General features: G+C 41.2%; 1 protein-coding gene across 1 annotated transcript; it reads right to left on the bottom strand.

Annotated features, from left to right (window-relative positions):
- Nucleotides 1-227: 227 nt before the first annotated feature.
- On the bottom strand, nt 228-11,308 carry tm9sf4 (transmembrane 9 superfamily protein member 4). Its single transcript, XM_041045804.1, has 18 exons — nt 11,271-11,308; nt 8,748-8,858; nt 7,515-7,614; nt 7,164-7,320; nt 6,688-6,832; nt 5,986-6,109; nt 5,764-5,885; nt 5,558-5,669; nt 5,260-5,330; nt 4,934-5,066; nt 4,611-4,692; nt 4,426-4,501; nt 4,211-4,294; nt 3,162-3,337; nt 2,988-3,051; nt 2,721-2,840; nt 2,404-2,493; nt 228-1,658 (listed from the first exon to the last, which is right to left on the bottom strand). The coding sequence occupies exons 1-18, from the start codon at nt 11,286-11,288 to the stop codon at nt 1,509-1,511; spliced, it is 1,935 nt and encodes a 644-aa protein (XP_040901738.1). The 5' UTR covers nt 11,289-11,308; the 3' UTR covers nt 228-1,508.
- Between the last annotated feature and the right edge of the window lie 145 nt (nt 11,309-11,453).

Consider the following 11,453-nt stretch of genomic DNA (forward strand, 5'->3'; position numbering starts at 1 on the left):
TGTCCAATCACATTTCTGTCAGGTTCCACCCATATTCTGAATCCATCTGAAGTCTTTTGGCTGCAGCATACCTTAAAATTTCTGTTTCTACAAAAAAGTCATTTAAAAAGAAAAAAAAACAAAACAAAAACCCCACGAGTTGTTATGCAAGGATATGGGCACCAGTCTACACAAAAACACACTGTACACATCTAATAAGAACACTGAGGATTACATTTCAATGTTCATCCCATCACACCCAATGATGATCTACCTCTACAGGTAGAAACACACAGAGGTCGTCTTGCTGGCTTTCAAAAATCTTTTTTTTTTTCCATATTATACACAAAATGTATCATACATCAGATTTCAACTTGAAGAAACTACAACTGATATTTCTCAACAGAAATGGTCCTTTGAAACACCCTTCACAAACAGCTATTTTGCACTTCTTTCCATTACTGCATAGTTCAGCAGGCATCCAAGCACTGCTAAGGCTACACTGACGGCACGGCTAATGTAAGTTACCGCTGGGAAAGCTTCAAACACATATCTGTGTGGCAGACTTTCTCATTGAAAAGGTTACTCCTCTTTGTCACGTCTGAGCGGACTGTAAGCTTTTCTTTTTCTCAGACTCCAGCGGCTTCACACAACAGTCCACTGCTTTAGGGCACAGGGTTCATAGACCCATTCAGAGCTGTTCTGTCTCATTTAGAACAAATGGACCAATATTTTGACATTAATAAAAGACCCACTGTTTTGGAAGGAGAAGCTAATATTTTGATTACAGTTGTGGGTAACATGGTCACACCAGGACATGGAAACTGAAGTAAAAAATAATAGAACATTTAATTTATCCTTTCTCGTGTTACAATGTCGATCTTCCCAGCATAATTTCCATCCATATCAGTTCAACACAACAAAGTTACCACCATAACCATAGTTAGACTCCCCAATCCTTCCCTGATCTGTAAAGTCTCACATTCGAAAACAGCGACAGTGGAAAAAAAAATGTGAAGACAGAGTTTATGTAAGGAAATTAGAAGAAATTAAGTCAGAGATAAATCCTGGGATGACAAAAAATAAAATAAAATAAAAACCCAGATAAATTAAAGTCAAAACACAAAATGAAAAGACAAAACAAAAAAAGTGCAGAAACCATCCATTTTTGACAAGCTTTGGCCCACTGTGGTGTGCGCAAGGTGAAACAGCAGAAGAAATGAACTGTCCAATCAGACGAGAATTCCCTCTGAGTCTCTGTCCTGGAGAGAGGAGGGGGAAAGAGGCGAGGGAGAAAGAGAGAGAGAGAGAGAGGAACAGCTGGTTCAGCTCCGGCACCTTGCTGTTCTTTGCCATGAGGCCAGTGGGTGGGGCTGTTGCACCATAGAAACACCCCTGCTCATTCCCTCGACACACAAGTCAGTGCTTGTTGGACATGAAGAATAAAAAATATATATTAAAAAAAGAAACAAACAAATGTGACAAAAAAACAAACAAAAAAAAACAAAATCAGCAGCGATGGTGATGACTCAGTCGATCTTGACTGCAGCGTAGATTTTCCTGATGAACATGTAGGCCGCATAGAAGCCAATCGTGCCCGTTAGCAGCCAGAACGACAGCACCATCAGGGCCGTGTAGCCGAAGTACAACAGAGAGGGGATGAACTCCACAATGTCCAGCTGGGGAGGAATAAACAGAGGAGGGATCAGTTTCAGCTGCCTGTCCATTTCCCATCTTTAGCCTTCTATTAGAGAGGCAGAAATGTAGTATTCACATTGATAAAGTTGGATCTACAACAGCTGAGACTTTAAAAAACAGCCAACATTAAAACAGCAGAGCCGGACATATTGACTTTTACGTTCACGTGTTACAACTTTATTCAGACACAAGAAAACGTTGAGTTAGAGAGCCACAACGCTCGTATGATCTTTGGCACTGGGTGTGTGAGATATGGAGCATCATCGCTGCTGGGAGCAGCAGGTGGCTGTACAGCACCACATCGGTGAAAGAGTTCAGCAGCTGAACACACTCATGACCTTCTCTCTACAATGGAAATCAAACATTGTTTCAGAGGGTCCGTCCCATCACTGCTGCAGAAGCTGAACTTGCAGGTTTCTTTGCTTTCACCTTCTGTCCAGTTCATCCCAAAACTCTCCATCATGTGAAGCCTCCGTCTGGTTCTGTTCTTCTAATGTTCTGGGTCATTATGTTGCTGTAGGATGAAGCACTGACCAACCAGTCTGTCTCCACTCTGACAGAAATATACACAACTACTTCCTGCAGTACTGTGTTGTATGTAATATGTGACTTAGACAAGTGTGATGCAGAAACATGAAACCTACAGGTAACCTTCACTGATCTTGTGTGCAGCTCTATTAAGACACTTGTGTCTTCAGCTGCAAAAGCGTCAAACGGGGCTTTTACCTTGTTGACAAAGTAGAAGACAGCGTAAACGAGGACATAGAACGCTGATCCTCCTGAAACCAGGAAAGTTCTCCACCACCACCGGTAGTCCTGAGAGTGAGGAGACACAGAGACAACACAATGTGTGTATGAAGTCTGAGCACCAGAGTCCCTTCACTGCTCAGTTCAAGCAGCTGCCCTCTGGAAACCAGCTGCAGAGCATCCTGCCCAAATCACCATGTTCATCTTTTTAATCAAACACTTGGCATCCCAAAGACAGAGGGACATTACAGGCCACAGTACCTATGTGTATTCAAACCAAGCCTCACTCAACTTACCTCTGCACAGAGCTGGAAATAAACCATGACAATACTGATCTGAGAGCAGGAGACCACCAAGATGATGAATACCAGAAACAGGAAGCCAAAGAGGTAATAGAACTGATTCTCCCAGATGGCCTGCACGTGGAGACACAAACACATCGACGCTGGATTAAGCTAATGACTTCACATCAGTTACTTATCCTCTAAATGAAACTGTATCAAGATACTGACATAGTCAAGAACCCACACACTGATCTGGATTGAGCAGAGCGTTGTACTCACACTGAAAATGAAGAAGAGCTCGATGAACATGGCACCGAACGGCAGGATTCCAGCCATAAGGATTCTGAAGGAAAGAAAAGAAACTATTATATGACCAGAAAGCAAACCTCAACTCAGAAGTTCAAACCCTCCACCATGACAATCAGATCAGACTCAGACTGGGTAAACACTCACCCTACAAACTTGTTCATGTACCAGCGCTGCTCTGGGACCTGCCGAGGGATCTGGTTGGTGCGTACTGGGTTATCATACGGCTGTTTGCGGAAGCCAAAGTAGTAGCCCAGGTAGACCAAGGGCATGGAGATACCGAACCACATACACAACAGGGCCAACATTGTGGTGAAGGGGACCTGATGGAGAAGAGAGAGGGAAGACACAGGGAGAGTGGTCAATGGATAAAGCACAATGTTTAACAATCCATGTCACTGTACCGACTGTCGCCTACATGCTCTTAATTTGGAATAAATCAGAGGACAATTCAGAGGATGTTTTGTGTTGCAGCGTGCCATACTGTTGTCAATCATTTCACTCTAATGTACCTGCACAAAGCTACAGCTACACCTTCAAAAACAAGAAAAACAGACACAAATGATAGATTTATGTTTTGAATGTTGTCTTGTCTAAAGTGAAGCTGTAATTTTTTGAGAGAAAAAATAACATGTACTTCCTCTTATAAATGATAAGCTGAATTCATGAGCAACAAAACACACGTTTGCGTTTACTTCAGTACACTCAGCAACTCTGCTGCTACAGACTTATTCCGTCAGCAACTGTTTGTGCTGATGTGCCACTACTTCTCCGCACAAAGATTTCACTAACGGTGTGCTTAGTTCCTGGTTTACCTCAGAGATAAAACCATTGAAATGTGTGTCAGAGACATGTTAAAAACAGGGGGTGGCAGTGACTCAGTGATGTCAGTTACACAGTGATATCTAACATTAGCCACCGTAAGCTACTAGTCATACCAGAGCCAGTAAGTCCGTAGCTACAAAACCCCTGAGTGCACTAAAATGAGCAAGGGTATATTTTATTGGTTAAGAGTTTCACTTTCTATTTGTAAGAAGAAGATTTATTGACACATTCCTCTTTGCAAAGGTTACACAGCCTCACTTTAACATGTAAATCTTTTCTAGGAACAAAGTATTATAAATAAAATGATTAACCTTCCTGGTTCCTATGAATGTTCACTGAATGCATGCATTATAGATTGTCATGATACTCACAGCCCCTGAGGAGTGTTCTCCCCAGATGAAACAGTTCAGGATGAAGCAGATTCCGAAAACCACAGCGGGATACAAAGTCGCTGTCTGCAGAGGAGACATAACAATAAGACAAGCTAAGCCTTACAATTCTCCTTCATTCAGGGGGAAGCACAACTCAAAGCAAACATTCTGTTTGCATGGCTGAGGACTGATGATTGAATTTATTATTGACTAACACAAAATGCTCCTTTCTTCCACCGATGGCCCTTCAATGTGCGGTACAGCCTGCCAGCAAAGTAGCCACCAAATACCCTGGAGGAGAAACATCCACAGCGTAAAGCAGTGTAAAGTCAAAGAACTGTGCTATCTGAAAATAGGCATCTTTCTTAATATGGATCACTGAGATGAATATGGCTCTTACCCCATGAACATGAAAAGGAAGCAAGCAGTGGTCATCAAGGCTCCTCTGCTGGACGGAGACAACATGCCCAACATGGCAACAACTATGACGCACACAGGAAAACGCGGCTGTTAGAATGTTTCATAGATTTCACTGACAATCAGCTACTTGCTCCTTATGCAGAACTGAAAGTTAATCCACTTAATTGATTGATCCGATATAAATTGAAGTTCTTTTCTTATCACTCATTAAAGAATGAGAAGAAGAAAAGAACCTTGTGGGTGAAGGAGAGACACGCACTGTCAAGATCTACAGGGAGCCGACGACAGAGAACATAAACTCACAGATGACAATGAGGATCATGCAGAAGAGCTGGATCCCTGACCCCAGCAGAGAACTGAGGATCATGGGATACTGAGGCGGCCTGAAGACGTCACCGTGGACATTTTTCCATCCTGACTCCTCCATGGTGTCCTCCTGGTTAGGGAGAAGAAAAATGTGGTGAAATACCTGGAATATGCTGATTTCAAATCTGATTTCAGTAACAGTAAAATGAGTTACCCTAAAATCCTTTGGATCTATACAACATCTCAAAGACATCATTAAAGTTCTTTCCCCAAAGACTTGTTGAAACCATACCAACTGTCTTATTAGGTGTGTGTTTTCTTACTATGTCATCTTCTCTGTTGTAGTTAGCAATGTCCTTCCTCAAGGTCCTGATAATGATCATGCTCAGAATACCTGAGGGAGAAAAGGCAGGGAGCATCTCAACGTTTCACATGCTGTCATCAAACTATAGATTTACTTTTTGTATATGACATAATATATGGAATTAATTGCCCAACATCACATCCACAAGTGTTAAAAGTCCATGGGCCAAATGAATAACAGTGCTTCATTGTGTTGATATGGACATTTGAGGGACGACAGCTGAGCTGAGCAGGATTTGTGGAAAAGTTAGGACATACCAGACAGGAAGAAGACGACCACCACAGAGTTGACAATGGAGAACCAATGGATCTGGACATCGCTCATGGTCAGGTAAGTGTCCCATCGAGACGCCCACTTCACCTCACTCTCCTGCACAGAGGAATTTATTTGGGGTTGTAGATTGGTCTAACTCCTTGTTACAAGATGTTCCAAGCTAATGAGAATCTATGCAGCAGTCACTCACCTCCCAGTGGACAGAGTAGGTGAAGAGGACCTCGTTCTCCTTGGCTGGGTCAATCTCCTGGGGGGCTGAGCCACTGGCCTCAGGCAAGGTGCACGTCTTTTCATTTTCTACTGCTTTCAGATCTGAGAATAAATAAATACAGAGTGAGTGCTACAAGATGTCAGTGATCTTTTTTTTTTTTACTTTACTGACACAAGCTATTCAGAGTGTGTTGACACCTACCATCTACTTTTACACTTTGGGGTACGACCTCAAATCGCACCACCCTATAGTCGTGAATGTCCCCCTCTTCCAGCTTCTCCCTGTGGAAATACAGGATGAAGGACAGGTGGTTGTGCAGATAAAACTGGGAGGGAGAAAAGAGAAGAGGGAAGACAAAAATCAGTGCCTTTAAAACCAGAACGTCATTTTAGTCCTACATCTAATAGAAACCTGACTTCTGTTGTATTTCTAGCACAGCTGGTGACATACACTCCTTGTTTTCCACATTTCAATTTCAAAAAACGATAATAAAAAGACAAAAACATGTTTTTGCCTGTGTTACTGAATCCCCATTGTTTTCATCTTGTCTCATCCAGAACATTACCAGAAGATTTTCTACAAGAGACATCAAAGTTTCTGTCCATGAATGTTTTATTAAAGAGTACAAAGTTACAGTGTGTTATGTCTATGGCTGTACGTCTGAGACATGTCCTTGTGTCTGCATCTGTGGCTTTTAGTGTGAGCCTGAGAGCAGACAGTTCTCAGCAAATGAATGTGGCAATTTATTTCATGAAAGAAAACATTCCTGGTGCAAAAATGAAAGAAAGTGCAAAATACAGATCTATAACTGACGTCCTCTGATCATCTGCTACCAGTGCTCTCCACCTTCTCTGCGTCTCTTAACAGTGTATTCAAGACAGGAGGATTCGATATAATATCTACCTTGTTGCTGTCAACGAAGCCCAGTCTGTAGCCATGTTCAAACTGGATGTCTTTCACCACATCCTTCTTCTGCTCCTCTTCGCCTCCTGCCTCTCTGTTGGGGTAAAACTCTAACCTGGTGGCAACTGGCAGGTTATCTGCAATACTGAAAGGCACAGGGAGGTCTTGAATTAGTTTTGGTTTGCATAATGTACATGAAAAACCTTAAATGCTAGAGAACCAGGTTAACTCAAAAATATAAGGCCAAGAAAAAATATCTTCCAGCAATGTTTTTGGCTGCTACAAAACACTAAATAAACAGACCTGCTCTAATCAATTTGTAAAAACTGATTAGAAAAAAAAAAGCTCAAAGTTCAGAGTCACTGAAAAAAAAGACTTTAAAATAAACAAATGCGTGTTATTCTACTTAGTAATACGTCAAGATCAGCATTTAGAGGGATTCCCCTGCCAACAACAGTGATGAACAAACTGCTCACAGGTGAATATAATACTCCTCCTGGATGCGCTCAGCAATCAGCTTGCTCTCTTCTATGCTGAGCTTTTTCTTGCTGCACACCATCTCACATTTCTTGTCTTTGTTCATCTCAACATTATAAAGGGTATTCACAATACGGTCCCCACGTAACACCTCACCTATAAAACAGAGTAATGAAAAAAATTAACAGAACATATATCTGTGAAAACACTTTAAAAAAAAAAAAAGAAAAAATGTGTATTTTAAATTGAGATGCATGTAAGATAACATTACTTTTCCCAAACTGGTTCAGGTGAAATGAAGTGATATATTTACAGAGACTTTCCACACAGATCTGCAGCAGTCCACTTACCCAGGTTCTCTCCCTTGTAGAAAACAGCGTCTGGCTTACAGAAAGGGAGGGAGTAGTATTCATAAGGAAGCTGGGTACGGGAGCTGGTCAGCTTCACTGCCTGAAAAACAAACCATTTGACTGACTGTCTGATGGACTGGGTAACAAAAGTGCTAAATTATATTCACAACAACGTGGTCTGAATGACACTAGAAACTGTACTTTGTTTGTGGGCTTTGCAAACATGATCAGTAGGAACTAGCAATTACTTTCCTGCCAGTTAAACATCTTAAACAAATAATAGTAACTTTCCAATAACTGTTGGACAACTGACATAAGAAATAACTGATTTACATAAATATGTATTTTATATGTAAATGTCTGTGTACATGTATTTTATTATTATTTTACTTTTTAATGTGCAACCAAATGCAGTTTAAATAAAAAAAAGAATCACCTCTATGAAATAAGCTCTCATAAAAACACAAGTCCCAGGTTTAACCCACGGCTGCTCACTACTGGGAGCACTTTTCAGCAAATGTTCAAAGGCAGCTGGCAAGCTGTGAGCCTCTGAGGTGCTTTCCAACCATACCTGTTCGTTCAGTTTGTTTCCGTTTGTGTGAAACTCCACCGATCGCTCTCTAGTGTGGTTTGTTTTTGATGAGAACATAAAGCAGACCAGCCACAGGATTTGGTAATAACAGATATGGGATTTCAGCATGAATTCAAACTCTGCTAAATAGACTGCTGTTAAATCAAACAGCTGATCATGGGAACTGTCCTGGTCAACAAGAAAATCCAGTAGGGGTTTAAACAAAGGTCTGCTGTGCTTGTGTGCTACTCACTGCATTAATGCAGTTCCTCAACATAAAAGTGAGTGTTCTCCAGAATTTGAATGAGTTACCTGTTAAATAATATATTTTCATGGATACAGCTCTTAGTTTATTTATAGTAAGTCAATGGGAACATGAAAAGGACCAGAACTAAAAGGCATCAATGCATCATTTCACTCCTTGGTCTGGACCAAACAAACTAAACTAAAGGTCCGTAAGTGAGCTAACATCCATGTTTTCGGTGTGGGAGCTGGGCACCCGTACAAATACAGAAAGATCCACAAAAGCCACAGAGAGAGACCTCAGTTTGGTTTAAACAGAACAGTTGTCATGTAAGGCAAATGGTGACAACCAATGAACAACCAAATCACAATTTTTCAGCTAATCTGTGAAATGTTGATCAAGTGAATTTTAGTCTTACCTTGATATCTACAGTCTCACCCTCACGAAAGTTCCGGGGAGCAACTCCAGGGACATAGAAGGGCCGGACCACAGGCAACAAGGACAGCAGCAGCAAGGCCCACCACGTCTCCTGCAACACGGACGCCACCAAATATTTTACCACACAGACAGACATAAGCTGCTTTATCACATGCACTGCAACCCTGAACTTTTCTAGACATCACATGGAGGAGCTGTGTGTGTATGTGTCAATGTCTGAATCAGTTGAACCAGACATCAAACAGACTTTAACCTGCCAGCTCCCTACTAGGTCTAAAGTCTGCGTAATGTCCGAATGAGCCGATGTGTGAATAGAGCAGGCCATTGTTCAGAGGATTAACGGCAAGTGGGTGGGGATATGGATGAGTGTTTCTACCCTGCCTTCTGAAGTGCCTTCGAACGATGCCGGCCTCCTGCTCACTGTACCCAGGTGCCACCCCTCGCCTAAACCAAATCGACTCTTTCCAGTAGGTGAGACGGTTTCTCACATGGACAGTCTCTGGCTGTGTGCTGCATGTGTGTTCGGACCTGACTCTCCAGACACTGTCTGGAGTTCATATGTGAAAACAGCTATAGACACAAACAAAAACACTACACAGTTTGTGTTTAGCATGCGATTTGACTAATAATAATACCGTGTGAGTGTATGCAAGACAAAAAGCTTCTAAACATGAACCGATTTCATTATTCCATATAAAATACAAAATGCAGGCTATGCTGAGCTTCATAACAACTGCCTGTCCCAATGTAACTGCATTCACAAAATAAATGTTATACCTTATCTGTAACCTCACCTGCAAAAGTGTTGTTTCTGTTTGTGTGGAAGACAGTGTCACATCAAAATGCAAATGATGCCTTGTTTACCCAGAAACATAATTAGGGCTTTTGCATGTACTTTGCATGGTAAAATGGATACAGTCATAGTACAACATCAGTAAATAATGGAGAGGGATCTATTCAAGTCAATACAAACTGGCTAGCTGTTATTCTACTTAGTAATAGGTCAAGATCAGCATTTAGAGGGATTCCCCCTGCCACACACCACACTTCCAAGTACATCATTGAGTCAAACAACTTTCCAAACAAGAGAAAGACTTGAAAAGAACAAATTGTGGAATAATATTTGTATATTCTTAAGGCACTGAATAATCTCTAGAAAGTTTTTGGTTTTTTTTGGTTTTCATTGAAAAGCTATAGCACAACTGTAAACATGCCTGGAGCAGAGTGCTCCTGTGAGAAGAAATCTGTGATGGTTCTCAGTCAAACAGGTCATGGCCTGTAGACACTGATGGAGCTACACAGGTCCAAAGTGAGAGACAGGAGACACTCAGCATACAACTGTTGCCCAGGGGATTCAGTAATGGCAGAGCCAAAGAGAAAGACTTCACATGACAATTACCCTTGTGTTTGCCAAAAGGCGTGTGGGAAACAGAGTCCTCCACATGCCTTTAGTAACACTGGCTGCAGTCAGAACTGGAAGTGATACTATGGACGGGATTTAGCAAGACAACAATCTCAAACATGAAGCCACAGCAACAGGAAAAATGGTTTGACAGCAACAACGTTCATGGCCAAGTCAGAGTCCACACTAAAACCCAAAGCAAAATTGAAATGGACAAGCAAATGTGTTTATGTGATTTACAGTTTAGCCCTCTCCTATGAAAGGCTAGAGTTTCTGCCAAGGTTACCTTTACTAAATACTAACTCGACGGGAGGGTGGCTTTATTGATTTAAAATAACCATAATATGTCTTTAAGAGACTGTTTTATTTAAGAGTCATTTTCTATTGTTCCGTGCTAAAAAGCCTAACTGTGACTCTATGATGAAATAACAGATGATGAAGTCCAAGGGGAGCACATGTATTAGTTGATAGCCATTCTGAGTTATGATACAGTACTGAAGGAAGTTAGCAAGTATGGCTACAAATTAAATGACATTTGAGTTATCACAAAGTACCAGCATAGTTAAATAACACAAGCAGACTTTGTTCGTGTTGTGATTGTATTTTGTAACTGATCTGCTGCCTTCATCTTGACTTATTTCAGCACTTATAACTTGCTACACCGGCAACAACCTCAAACTGACGCTGCCTACTACAACTGCTAACAGCTAACATTAAGCCAAAGTTCGACCAGCTGACTGATCCTGGCTGTACAGTAAATGACAACCCAAAAACTGAGTGTGTGTTTATGTATACTCTGTCAGCACAGTTTCACACAAAAGACAAATTACACAAATCGGTGTTTAGAGCCACAGCACACTGACAGTTATGCTAGGTAACGTTAGCTAACTTAGCTAACTTCAGCAAGCAGTTAGCATGATTGTCCACATCCGAACAACATCGAACTCCTGAAAATCCGCATCTACTTAACGTTTAAATATTGTTTACCGACTATGGTTGATCCCTACTCTGCCACAATTATAGGGCTGTGTCTAAGTTAATGTGCGAAGACAGTATCAACGATGTGCAGTTTGAAGAAAAAGAGTTCGCTTTTCCACTCACCATAGCCGCGGTCGCCATTTTGAATACGTGTCATTAGTGACGTCTTGTTTCGATTAATTCATTTTCTTTTTTTTTTTATTATTTGAAATGTAGTCCTACTTAACAGCAAAGTCTTTTTTACGTCCACGGTGAACTAACGTGAATACTAAAACAAATAAATCGTAATATGTTTAAAATGAATTA

The sequence above is a fragment of the Toxotes jaculatrix genome, chromosome 2, assembly GCF_017976425.1.
Source record: "Toxotes jaculatrix isolate fToxJac2 chromosome 2, fToxJac2.pri, whole genome shotgun sequence".
Lineage (NCBI taxonomy): Eukaryota > Metazoa > Chordata > Actinopteri > Toxotidae > Toxotes > Toxotes jaculatrix.

Excerpts from the sequence above, each read along its gene's own strand:
- tm9sf4 (XM_041045804.1), bottom strand. Across the intron at positions 5,886-5,985 it reads CCAAAGTGTAAAAGTAGATG|ATCTGAAAGCAGTAGAAAAT; the intron begins GTAGGTGTCAAC and ends ATTTATTCTCAG. Across the intron at positions 4,693-4,933 it reads CATGATCCTCATTGTCATCT|TTGTTGCCATGTTGGGCATG; the intron begins GTGAGTTTATGT and ends TGTGCGTCATAG.